Source organism: Oncorhynchus clarkii, chromosome 4 (assembly GCF_045791955.1).
Source record: "Oncorhynchus clarkii lewisi isolate Uvic-CL-2024 chromosome 4, UVic_Ocla_1.0, whole genome shotgun sequence".
Classification (NCBI taxonomy): domain Eukaryota; kingdom Metazoa; phylum Chordata; class Actinopteri; order Salmoniformes; family Salmonidae; genus Oncorhynchus; species Oncorhynchus clarkii.
The window spans coordinates 19,272,623-19,286,862 of NC_092150.1; the positions used below are offsets into that span (position 1 = coordinate 19,272,623).

Consider the following 14,240-nt stretch of genomic DNA (forward strand, 5'->3'; position numbering starts at 1 on the left):
TAGATCCCATTACACTGGCAGCAGCAGTACGTATTGATCGATCTGTTAAGGTTGGCTCAATCTGGGACCGAACTTTATCACAAACACTGTACAACTCTGAACAAAAGCTCTGAACTGTGACTGGACTATAGTCCTATTTCCAGTGTGATCTCCTACTCATTTCCATTTCTAATTCACAATGCCTTGGTTCTCTCTCAATCTTGCTTCCTTCTATTCCACTGATTTGCATTCTTTCTGTACATATAATTGATTTCACATGCCCCCTCTTCTGAAAATGTCACCTATAATTCTCTGTGATTGCAGGCTGAAAGCTAAATGATCACTGACCCATTTGCACCAGACACAAAGACATGGACAACAAATCTGACTATAGAAACTAGACCTCGACCTCCCGAGTGGCCCAGCGGTTTAAGGCACTGCATCGCAGTGCTAAATGCATTACTACAGACCCGGTTCATTCTGGGCTGTGCCACAACCGGCCGAAACCGGGAGTCCCATAGGACGGTGCACAATTGGCCCAGCGTCGTCCAGGTTAGGGGAGGATTTGGCCGGTGGGGCTTTACTTGACTCATTGCAATCTAGCGACTCCTTGTGGCGCGCCGGGTTCCTGCAGGCTGACTCCGGGTTCCTGCAGGCTGACTCCGGTTTCCAGTTGACCAGTGTTTTACTCCAACACATTGGTGTGGCTGGCTTCCGCCTTAAACTGGCGGGTGTTAATAAGGAGCGCGGTTAGGCAGGTCATGTTTTGGTGGACACATGACTCCACCGTCGCCTCTCCTGAGCCCGTTGGGGAGTTGCAGCGATGAAACAAGATCGAAAATTGGGGAGAAAAGGGGGTAGTAAAAAAACAAATAATAATAATAAATATATAAATATAACTACACCTTGTTTCTCTCCATCCGACTCTCTCGCATGTATGGTCAAACCCATCCTTTCTTCCAGTTTCATTCTTCAGTTCCTAACACTGTAGTTTAGTAAATAATGAGAGGAGGGTGGTAGGGGGAGAGGGGACTGAAGGGAATACCTTCCACTGCCTTCTAACACACTATCCCTGGACACATAAACACAGATACAGCACAGAGCGCGCACACACACAAGTGTTTGTTTTACTATCCAAACAATTGATTCCCATTCAAAATCTGATTTTTCTTAACTTTAACCTCAACCCTAACCTTAACCCCAAACCTCACCCTAATTCTAACCCCTAAGCCTAAAATAGACCCTTTTCCGTGTGAGGACTGGCAAAGTGTTCCCACAAGGACAGTAAAACCACACACACCCCCCTGTCTTTCCCCTGTCAGCTGCACCCAGGGGCTGTTGAGAGGTAGTTGAAAGGTAGTTGTGTGGGTGGCATAGCTGACTCTCACTTCACTTGTGTGTGTGTGTGTGTTAGAGGGACTCTCTTCATACACCCTAACTGTTACATGTCTCTGTCCTCTCAGTGTAGTCCCTGTCTATCTCTGTCCTCTCAGTGTAGTCCCTGTCGCAATCTCTGTACTCTCAGTGTAGTCCCTGTCTCTATCTCTGTCCTCTCAGTGTAGTCCCTGTCTATCTCTGTCCTCTCAGTGTAGTCCCTGTCTCAATCTCTGTCCTCTCAGTGTAGTCCCTGTCTATCTCTGTCCTCTCAGTGTAGTCCCTGTCTATCTCTGTCCTCTCAGTGTAGTCCCTGTCTATCTCTGTCCTCTCAGTGTAGTCCCTGTCTATCTCTGTCCTCTCAGTGTAGTCCCTGTCTATCTCTGTCCTCTCAGTGTAGTCCCTGTCTATCTCTGTCCTCTCAGTGTAGTCCCTGTCTATCTCTGTCCTCTCAGTGTAGTCCCTGTCTCAATCTCTGTCCCTGAGCAGTAGTCAGATAAAGAGAAAAAGAGGAGCGACTTACCGGATGCCTGCCCTGAGGGTACATGGTCCCAGGAGAGATGTTCAGTCTGTTTGATTATCAGGTCAGAGCCTGTCCCCTGACCCTCCACTCTTCTGCCGCCCCACCAGGAACACAGCCCAGTCCAGATCTTTCTGCCTGCTTTGGTCTGGTCTCAGGCAAGGTTGGAGAGAGCAGTCCTCCCTTTTGCCCAGTCCTGCTCTCTTCTCTTCTTTCTGTTCAGCTCTGCTCTGTCTGTCCCTGTCCGACACGGAGCCTGTCGACACAGCTGGGAGAGCTCTGTCAGTGCATCCGTTAAACAGCTCTCACGGTAAAACAAATCCCCACACTAACACTTTGGCTCCTTTTCCTTCTTCCCGTTTCCTCGGTGTAACCAAAGTCTCACTCTCCTTTCTCTTTTCCTCTCTCCGCCTCTCTCGCTCTGTAATCAGTTGGAGTCCACAGGCACTGACATGGCAGTGAAGCTTGAGCGTTACACCCAAGTACACCCCCTTTCCTGTCCCTTCACCAACCCCTCCAACAAGATACAAACACTACACTCCTCCATTCAAATTCACCTACAATCTACAGTACCTCCAGTCCCTCTTCTTCTCATAGGAGAACAGAACCTTAAACTGAAGGGTTGAGTTGTCTGTTGGAATACAACATTTAAAAAAGAGGGAGAAAAACTATGATAGAGAGCGAGCTTTGCTTTTAATCTAAAAAAAATAAAATAATTCAACAGGAAAGCAGGAAAGAACAGCAGGTCACTAGGAGATCCAGTAGGATTTTCAGCAGGGAGCCCTGGACTGTAATATATTGTGCCTGTTGGCTTCAACATAAACAAGACAGCCTGCTAAAGCTCCCCTTAAGGTGGAGCGGCTGAGATAGAGACACACCGACACGGAGATAGATAGAGATCCCCTTTCAATTGTAGTCAGATGGACAAAGCAATCAGCCATGCACAAAGAGACAGGCGCAAACAGAAAGACACATCCTTACACACTATCGTTATAGATACGAGTGCACACACACTCGTAAACGAACCACTCACACAAATACAAAAACACACAAACGCATAATTAGTCATTCTGAAGAGATGAAAAGTATGTCAGTATTCTAGTTCATACACGCACAAACACTGACGACACACACACTGACGACACAGAGAGAGAGAGAGAGAGAGGGGGATGTCACAGAAACCCCTGTATTTATTTGAACGTCAAGAAGAAAATAGTCCTTTCAGTACATAAATGTATCCTCAGCACAGAACTGGGTCCACAAAACATAGGCTATGTTAAACATGCAATGTCGAAAAATGTCTCTCGACATACTAATAATGTAGCGGTAATTTCTGCCCAGATTGTTATTTAAAGTCAGAAGTCTGTACTCCCACTGTTTGCCTATAGGCTTGATGAGTTTACAGAGGGAGGCTTCACTGTTGAACTTGATCAACCAGGAATTAATCCCTTATCATCGCTTCCAAGACTCTTACCAGGAAAGAACAGATGGACACGCACTCTTACAGCATCTTGAAAAAGAGGTAACCTAGTAACAAGTAAAGCAGAACAAAAGTTTACAGTAACTAAGGCATTTGGTCCACTAAAGCGCACAATAACAGGTTATTACACACACCTGGACCTAACTGTGCTGCACATCAGTCTTTCTCTCTTACAGTCAGTAACTGGAGTTATTCATATCCCTAACTAACCCTCACTCCCCTCTCTCATTCTTTATCCATCCATCTCTTCATCTCACACATTTCATCATCCACAACTCATTTGCCCCCCCCCTCTAGATATTTCTCTCCCTCCCTCCCTCCTCTCCCTGAGGTAAGTATTCCCTCACCCTCCGCTCAGGCAGGTAGGGGATTGCACTAATCATAGTTATCTAATTGCAGGGATTAGGCAGGTAATTATTCACATGACTCTGAGTCTGTTTCCCTGGGAGAGCTGATCGGGAACACAGGGTTCAGGGCTGATAGGCTGATGGGCTGTCTAGTCTACACATGGCTGGCTGGGTGGTGTTGGATAAACAGGGCTGGGTGCTGGCTAAATATGGATGACTGTGTTCATGTCTACACAGGCACCTTGAGATGTACCTGAGAACACCTAAGTATAGTGGTCACTCAGTATGGTGGTCAGCTATTGTAGGTGGTACCAGTGTTTTTGACCAGTGTTTGTGATTCTCCATAGTCAAGTCGATATGGCCCTTATCCGACTTCAATTTAATTTATTTTTTGTTGAACCTTTATTTAACTAGGCAAGTCAGTTAATAACAAATTATTATTTACAATGACAGCCTACCAAAAGGGAAAAGGCCTCCTGCAGGGATGGGGGCTGGGATTAAAAATAGATTTGATAAAAATATAGGACAAAACACACACCATGACAAGAGAGACAACACAACACTACATAATGAGAGACCCAAGATGACAACACAGCATGGTAGCAACACAACATGACAACAACATGGTAGCAGCACAAAACAGGGTACAAACATTGTTGGGCACAGACAACAGCACAGAGGGCAAGAAGGTAGAAACAACATCACGCAAAGCAGCCACAACTGTCAGTAAGTGTCCATGATTGAGTCTTTGAATGAAGAGATTGAGATAAAACTGTCCAGTTTGAGAATAACAATCAATAGCCCCTCCTCCATTGACCCCCCTACCCGCTCTTGCACTGTATAATCTACTTAAGCAAGACATATTTGCATATTATATTCTTATTCATATCTTACCATACTGTATGAACTTGATTGATGTCAGATGGTGATCTATAGACACAAAACAAATACATTGAAATCCTTACTGTATGAGTAGTCCACCTGAATACTAGTCTGAGTAGTCCACCTGAATACTAGTCTGAGTAGTCCACCTGAATACTAGTCTGAGTAGTCCACCTGAATACTAGTCTGAGTAGTCTACCTGAATACTAGTCTGAGTAGTCCACCTGAATACTAGTCTGAGTAGTCCACCTGAATACTAGTCTGAGTAGTCCACCTGAATACTAGTCTGAGTAGTCCACCTGAATACTAGTCTGAGTAGTCCACCTGAATACTAGTCTGAGTAGTCCACCTGAATACTAGTCTGAGTAGTCCACCTGAATACTAGTCTGAGTAGTCTACCTGAATACTAGTCTGAGTAGTCCACCTGAATACTAGTCTGAGTAGTCCACCTGAATACTAGTCTGAGTAGTCCACCTGAATACTAGTCTGAGTAGTCCACCTGAATACTAGTCTGAGTAGTCCACCTGAATACTAGTCTGAGTAGTCTACCTGAATACTAGTCTGAGTAGTCCACCTGAATACTAGTCTGAGTAGTCCACCTGAATACTAGTCTGAGTAGTCCACCTGAATACTAGTCTGAGTAGTCCACCTGAATACTAGTCTGAGTAGTCCACCTGAATACTAGTCTGAGTAGTCCACCTGAATACTAGTCTGAGTAGTCTACCTGAATACTAGTCTGAGTAGTCCACCTGAATACTAGTCTGAGTAGTCAGGCTGTAATACACAATTCATTGGCATATACAGCCTGAAACAAATACCTGCAAAATTGTCTAAATATTCCTGACAGGCCAGAATGTTGAATAGAATTACATTTAAACTTACTCTACCGGTTGTCTGTGCGGTTTGTCCTTCAGCTGCTCGAAATGAGACTGAATATCCACAGTAAGTATTGTTTAACCAACTTTTAGAGAGCTAGTAGAGGTATATGGTTCAGTTAGGCACCGAGGTAAGATTAGTTTTATACTGGATAATCTCTCGTAAATAACTATTGAACCCAGCATGCAATGCCAATGAAAATGGTATATTCTGAATGGGGGGGTGGAGAACAATCAACACTTTTTCTCAGATTTCAATCTATCCAACACAAAATCATTTTACCTCAGTGCCAAGCCATATTTCTACCAGCTCTCTAAAAGGTTGGGTAAACAATTTGACTACCCATCTGTGGATATTTAGAACAGCTGAAAGACAAACCACACAGAATCGGTGAGTAACTTGAACTGTAATTGTATTAAACATTCTGGCTTGTAAGGAACATTTACACGATTTTGCGGGCATTAGTTTCAGGTTGTACATACCAATTATTGTGTATTACAGCCTAATTAATCAGACTACCTGCATGCAGGATTGGCCTATAAAAGCAATTGTTATAGTAATTTCATAGCATCTTCCTAATGACTAAATGCTGCATCAATCTCACCTCTCAGGAGGGCTCAGGAGGGCTCGAACATACCTGTGACCACAGTGTGCATAATGACATCATAACCTACCTTTAGTCAACAGCGCAGCAACATTATTATATTTCTATAGACGTGCACGCCGTGGGCGATACTGTATCAGATTGCAATCATATTTGCATTCGTTGATGACAGTTGAGAGTATAAGCCTAGACAAGTGAGTTATCCCTGCTTTTCTTTCAAAATTCCCACATGTAGTTTGTTATCTACAGTAAGCGCCATGAAATAAGTTCACTCAATCAAAGACGAAAAAATAACCAGCCTAAACAGATATAAGATTAAAAGAGCAGCCCTAGGTGTAAAGATAACTGTGACGAGACAGACCAACATTATCGTCGAGGCATGACACCCTCTGGGATGATTCAATTTGAGGAAACGAGTACATACCGTAATACTTCAGGACCACCTTAAAAGCTTGCCACTGTCGAACTGTGTAATCGCACTCTGATTGGTCAAGCGTGCTGCCTGCTTTAGCCAATAGGCACCACTTTGTCCCACGTTGGGTCTTGACATCGTTCGAAAAGTCTGACCAATCATGGCTTGGATGCCAAATGACTGGCTGTGGGCAGTGGAGAGGGAGTTTAAATTTATTTTTTATTTAACCTTTATTTAAGTAGGCAAGTCAGTTAAGAAAATAATCGCATTTTACAATCACGGCCTACCCCGGCCAAACCCTCCCCTAACCCGGACGACGCTGTAACAATTGTGCGCCGCCCTATGGGACTCCCGATCACGGCCTGGTTATGCTACAGCCTGGGATCAAACCAGGTTCTGTAGTGACGCCTCTAGCACTGAGATGCAGAGCCACAGACACGCTGCGACACTCGGGAACCTGTGAGGATTGTGGGCATTAAAGTTCCAATTATTCTGCACAAACACACATACATGCCTTCGCCGACTTCCGCTGTCAGTCACGCTACATACATGCTCAGTAAATTCTGCCGTTAATTTCAATTCTTCTATTCCTACTGCTGTATTCAAGCTGAGCGGGTCGTGTCCGCAGTCCGAATAAAAGATGAGAAATGTTTTGAAGGAGACTGAAAAAATGACCCTTATGTTCACTTCAAAGCTGGAATTATTCTGTTTACAGTATCTTCAGATGAGACCATTCCATGCCATGGACAGAATATGATGTGTGTGTGTATTTCTTATTCTGTCAAGATTTAAGACAGTGAGGAGTCTCTCTACTATAGTTTTTTGCATCTGCAACCTACAGATTAGTTGCAGAGACTAACGTTTGTTGATGCAGCACTCTGGAGTCTGTATTTCTATAACATGTTACTGTAAAGCAATGCAGAGGTCTCAGAACCCAGAGCTTTGAACTCACTCCAGCTGTCTGCTTTGAAAGCCTCCCCGTTTGAAACAGTGTTGTCACTCTGTCTCTGTCTATGACTGTGTTATCTGCTGCACACACATGCATGCACTCACACACAAACACAGCAACATAAACACACTAAGTAAGCATCGATTGCTCTGATAGATGAAGCCTATTCCATGAGTAAGTGTTTACCACCTTTGGCCCTGTACCTCATTGCCTATATCACCCTCAGAGCAGTGACTCACCTCTCTCTCTCTCCCTGATTCAGAGGGGTTGGGGTAAATGCGGAAGCCACATTTTGGTTGAATGCATTCAGTTGTACAACTGACTAGGTATCCCCTTTACTTTTCTCTTTCTACCTCGCTCTCTCCATCTCTATCACCCCATGTCTCTTTATCGCTCACTTTCTGTGTGCCTGTCTCCCCATCTCTCTCTCACTCACACACACACACACACACACACACACACACACACACACACACACACACACACACACACACACACACACACACACACACACACACACACACACACACACACACACACACACACACACACACACACACACACACACACACACACACACACACACATTAAATTCAAGGGCTTTATTGGCATGGGAAACATATGTTAACATTGCCAAAGCAAGTGAAGTAGATAATAAACAATAGAAATTAACAGTAAACATTACACTCACAGAAGTTCAAAAAGAATACCTCTATACCTCTGTACCTCTTTCACTATAATGATAGTTCTGTTTACAACTCTACCTCCCATGCTCCAGACAGGTTCTCTCTGCTATGAACACAGCAGTTACTCCCTAGTTCACAGTAGCACACATTCAACTTTTGCAGGTTTCAACCTCATAGGACAAATACATTCAGTAAAATACAATGGCAGTTGAAAAAAAAAACATTCCCTTCAAATGTGAAACTCTGGACAAGCTGGATGTTGGTTAAGGGCTTGTCAGTAAGCATTTCACGGTAAGGTCTACCTGTTGTATTCGGCGCATGTGACAAATAACATTTGATTTGATGTTGACATTGGGTAAACAGAACGGTTCCAATGAAAATGATGTGAATAGCGTCCGTGTGTTTTACCAGTACTGTGGCCTAGCCCTCTCCTGACCTAGTAGTGAAAACATTTGGCTATTTGGGTGTGTTCGTGTGGACATTCCCTTTCCTGTCTGTGCGCTCAGGGCCATGTGTGAGACTTACTCAGTCACACTGCCATTTTGGTTTATCCCACTTATATCCTGTTTGATTTGGAGATGGGGGTGCACAGTTGAGCCTGTATGTACAAATGTGTGTGTGTGTTTGTCAAATCGCAGGTGCAGCGAAATGCTTGCGTTTCTAGCTCCAACAGTGCTGTAATAACAATTTAAATAAAAAACACAATACACACATAATCCAGAAAAAATTATGAAATATCAGCACGAGCAATATCAGAGACCAGAATATAAATATATGTACATAGAATGTATATAAATATATACATATAATGGTGTATTTTATATGTACACATTATTAAAGTGACCAGTTTTAAATGACTAGAATACAGCGTATACATATAAATGGTTAGGGTCAGTATGTACAGTAGGGAGAACAAGTATTTGATAACCTGCAAATTGCCAGTGTTTCCTACTTACAAAGCATGTAGAGGTCTGTAATTTTTATCATAGGTACACTTCAACTGTGAGAGACAGAATCTAAAACAAAAATCCAGGAAATCACATTGTGTGATTTTTAAGTAATTAATTTGCATTTTATTGCATGACATAAGTATTTGATCACCTACCAACCAGTAAGATTTCTGGCTCTCACAGACCTGTTAGTTTTTCACTCCTGTTCTCCACTCATTACCTGTATTAACTGCACCTGTTTGAACTCATTACCTGTATAAAATACACCTGTCCCCACTCAATCAAACAGACTCCAACCTCTCCACAATGGCCAAGACCAGAGAGCTGTGTAAGGACATCAGGGTTAAATTTTAGACCTGCACAAGGCTGGGATGGGCTACAGGACAATAGGCAAGCAGCTTGGTGAGAAGGTAACAACTGTTGGCTCAATTATTATAAAATGGAAGAAGTTCAAGATGACGGTCAGTCACCCTCGGTCTGGGGCTCCATGCAAGATCTCACCTCGTGGGGCATCAATGATCATGAGGAAGGTGAGGGATCAGCCCAGAACTACACGGCAGGACCTGGTCAATGACCTGAAGAGAGCTGGGACCACAGTCTCAAAGAAAACCATTACGCCGTCATGGATTAAAATCCTGCAGCGCACGCAAGGTCCCCCTGCTCAAGCCAGCGCATGTCCAGGCCCATCTGAAGTTTGCCAATGACCATCTGGATGATCCAGAGGAGGAATGGAAGAAGGTCATGTGGTCTGATGAGACAAAAATAGAGCTTTTTGGTCTAAACTCCACTCGCTGTGTTTGGAGAAAGAAGAAGGATGAGCACAACCCCAAGAACACCATCCCAACCGTGAAGCATGGAGGTTTGCTTTTCTGCAAAGGGGACAGGACGACTGCAACGTATTGAGGGGAGAATGGATGGGGCCTGTGTATCGCGAGATCTTGGCCAACAACCTCCTTCCCTCAGTAAGAGCATTGAAGATGGGTTGTGGCTGGGTCTTCCAGTATGACAACGACCCGAAACACACAGCCAGGGCAACTAAGGAGTGGCTCCATAAGAAGCATCTCAAGGTCCTGGAGTGGCCTAACCAGTCTCCAGACCTGAACACAATAGAAAATCTTTGGAGGGAGCTGAAAGTCTGTATTGCCCAGCGACAGCCCCGAAACCTGAAGGATCTGGAGAAGGTCTGTATGGAGGAGTGGGCCAAAATCCCTGCCGCAGTATGTGCAAACCTGGTCAAGAACTACAGGAAACGTATGATCTCTGTAATTGCAAACAAAGGTTTCTGTACCAAATATTAAGTTCTGCTTTTCTGATGTATCAAATACTTATGTCATGCAATAAAATGCAAATTAATTACAAAACCCCTTAAAATTAGTGGATTCGGTTATTTCAGCCACACCCGTTGCTGACAGATGTATAAAATCGAGCACACAGCCATGCAATCTCCTTAGACAACCACTGGCATTAAAATGGCCTTACTGAAGAGCTGCTCAGTGACTTTCAACGTGGCACCATCATAGGATGCGACCTTTCCAACAAGTCAGTTCGTCAAATTTCTGCCCTGCTAGTGTAACAGATGTTAATCGTACTCTCCTTGCGTTGTGTTTAGTTCAAAGAAATCGCCCCAGTCAGTGGTCTCAGTTGAGCGTCATTTATTATCTGTGATTAAATAGGAAACAGCACGTTAGTTGTGTAGGGCTTAATAATGTTGATGGTAAAATCTGTAGCATGAAAACAACTGTGTTAGCAGTGAGCTTATGTGACCATTACATCGGTGCATGCTAGCTAACACTCTTATATACAGCAATCATATACCAAAGCACATCCCAGAAAGCCCCTCAATCCCTAACAGGTACCATATGCCCACACATGTATAAATCAGGAATGTACAGCAAACTTGTACACATTGTAAAATATGAAAATACAATGCAGTATTCAGCACGTGACCTACCCTCATGCATCACATTTTTATACTGGGGAGACCTGACGTTCGCGATCTCCCCCTACAGTTGAAGTCGGAAGTTTACATACACTTCGGTTGGAGTCAATAAAACTCGTTTTTCAACCACCACAAATGTCTTGTTAACAAACTATAGTTTTAGAAAGTTGGTTAGGACATATACTTTGTGCATGACACAAGTCATTTTTCCAACAATTGTTTACAGACAGATTATTTCACTTATAATTCACTGTATCACAATTCCAGTGGGTCAGAAGTTTACATACACTAAGTTGACTGTGCCTTTAAACAGCTTGGAAAATTCCAGAAAATGATGGCTTCAGTCAATTGGAGGTGTACCTGTGGATGCATTTCAAGACCTACCTTCAAACTCAGTGCCTGTTTGCTTAACATCATGGGAAAATCAAAAGAAATCAGCCTAGACTTCAGAAAAATAATTGTAGACCTCCACAAGTTCAGTTCCAAACGCCTGAAGGTACCGCGTTTATCTGTACAAACAATAGTACGCAAGTATAAACACCATGGGACCACGCAGCCGTCATTCCGCTCAGGAAGGAGACGCGTTGTCTCCTGGAGATGAACGTACTTTGGTGCGAAAAGTGCAAATCAATCCCAGAACAACAGCAAAGGCACTTGTGAAGATGCTGGAGGAAACAAGTAGAAAAGTATCTATATCCACAGTAAAGCGAGTCCTATATCAACATAACCTGAAAGGCTGCTCAGCAAGGAAGAAGCCACTCCTCCAAAACCGCCATAAAAAAAGCCAGACTACGGTTTGCAACTGCACATGGGGCAAATATCATACTTTTTTCATCAGTCCTCTGGTCTGATGAAACAAAAGTAGAACTGTTTGACCATAATGACCATCGTTGTGTTTGGAGGAAAAAGGGGAGGCTTGCAAGCCGAAGAACACCATCCCAACCGTGAAGCATGAGGGTGGCAGCATCATGTTGTGGGGTGCTTTGCTGCAGGAGGGACTGGTGCACTTCACAAAATAGATGGCATCATGAGATAGTAAAATTATGTGGATATATTGAGGCAACATCAGTCAGGAAGTTAAAGCTTGGTCGCAAATGGGTCTTCCAAATGGACAATGACTCCAAGCATACTTCCAAAGTTGTGGCAAAATGGCCTAAGGACAACAAAGTCAAGGTAGGCCTCCCGGATGGCACAGCGGTCTAAGGCACTGCATCGCAGTGCTAGCTGTGCCACTAGAGATTCTGGGTTCGAGCCCAGGCTCTGTCGCAGCCGGCCGCGACCGAGAGGCCCATGGGGCGGCGCACAATTGGCCCAGCGTCGTCTGGGTTAGGGAGGTTTTGGCCATATCCTTGTCCTTGTCTCATCGCGCATTAGCGACTCCTGTGGCGGGCCGGGCGCAGTGCATGCTGACCAGGTCGCCAGGTGTACGGTGTTTCCTCCGACACATTGGTGTGGCTGGCTTCCGGGTTGGATGTGCATTGTATCAAGAAGCAGTGCGGCTTGGTTGGGTTGTGTTTCGGAGGACGCATGGCTCTCGACCTTCGCCTCTCCCAAGTCTGTATGGGAGTTGCAGCTTGTTGTAACTACTACCACGAAATTGGGGAGAAAAAAGTTTTTTTTTTTTTAAATATTAAGTATTGGATCTGTCAAAAAGCCTGGGTTCGAGCCCAGGCTCTTCAATCCTATAGAAAATGTGTGGGCAGAGCTGAAAAAGCGTGTGTGATTAAGGAGGCCTAGAAACCTGACTAACTGCTTGTGGAAGGCTACCTGAAACGTTTGACCCAAGTTAAAAAAGGTAAAGTCAATGCTACCAAATACTAATTGAGTGTATGCAAACGTCTGACCCACTGGGAATGTAATGAAAGAAATCAAATCTGAAATAAATCACGCTCTACTATTATTCTGACATTTCACATTCTTAAAATAAAGTGGTGATCCTAACTGACCTAAAGCAGGAATTTTTACTAGGATTACATTTTAGGAATTGTGAAAAACTGAGTTTAAACGTATTTGGCTAAGGTGTATGTACTGTAAACTTCCGACTTCAACTGTATCTGCATGGGGTGGCAATAACAACACGCCTTATTGTCGCCGGAATTGAACCAACCAATAAGAGTGCTTTAACTTCTTAGTGACAGGGGGGCAGTATTGAGTAGCTTGGATGAATAAGATGTCCAGAGTAAACTGCCTGCTACTCTGTCCCAGATGCTAATATACGCATATTATTAGTAGTATTGGATAGAAAACACTCTGAAGTTTCTAAAACTGTTTGAATGATGTCTCTGAGTATAACAGAACTCATATGGCATGCGAAAACCTGAGAGAAATCCAACCAGGAAGTTCGAAATCTGAGGCTTGTAGTTTTTTTAAACTCAGCCCCTATTGTAGATACAGTGGGATATTGGTTATGTTGCACTTCCTAAGGCTTCCACTAGATGTCAACAGTCTTTAGAACGTTGTTTCAGACTTCTACTGTGAAGTGGGACCGAATGAGAGAGGAATGCTCTTAGGCGCGGTCACGAGAGAGTTAGCTCTCGTTCCATTGCTTTTCTACAGATATAGGAATTCTCCGGTAGGAACATTATTGATTCTATACTTAGTTTGACAAGTTTCTACGGGCTGGAACTTTTTGACCGGTAGTGTACATGTGATATTTCACTTGATTTTTAATACATTTGAAAAAAATGCCTAAAAAACTATTTTGGCTTTGTCATTATGAGGTATTTTGTGTAGATTGATCAGGGGGAAGAAATTCAACTATTTTAGAAGGAGGCTGTAACATAACAAAATGTGGATAGTGAAGGGGTCTGAATACTTTCTGAATGCCGTGTATGTCTCATGTCTGAGCTGTTGAATTGCTACTCTACTTTGTTCCTGTACTGTCGTTTTGCCTCTAATCATCACAGTGATTAAACAACATCCTCTATGCACTTTCTGATGAACCCCGTTACCGAGTCAGGGTTTACGAGTCAGGTATACTATTCTCAGAGGCGACCTGGAACATTTCCCAGTCTGCATGATCATAACAATCTTGAAGGATAGATTCTGATTGGTCAGACCAATGTTTTTTTATTTAGTGAATAGTGAAGGGGTCTGAATACTTTCTGAATGCCGTGTATGTCTCATGTCTGAGCTGTTGAATTGCTACTCTACTTTGTTCCTGTACTGTCGTTTTGCCTCTAATCATCACAGTGATTAAACAACATCCTCTATGCACTTTCTGATGAACCCTGTTACCGAGT

General features: G+C 43.5%; 1 protein-coding gene across 2 annotated transcripts in view; it reads right to left on the bottom strand.

Annotated features, from left to right (window-relative positions):
- Window positions 1-2,665, bottom strand: part of LOC139406546 (transducin-like enhancer protein 4) — an 83,722-nt gene extending 81,057 nt beyond the window's left edge. Inside the window, exon 1 of one of the 2 annotated variants that reach the window (XM_071149242.1) lies at window positions 1,877-2,665. In XM_071149242.1, the coding sequence (XP_071005343.1) occupies window positions 1,877-1,900 (24 nt within the window). In that variant the 5' untranslated portion in view covers window positions 1,901-2,665. The remainder of the gene's footprint in view (window positions 1-1,876) is intronic. The other variant, XM_071149241.1, reaches the window with a different exon arrangement.
- Window positions 2,666-14,240: the final 11,575 nt, after the last annotated feature.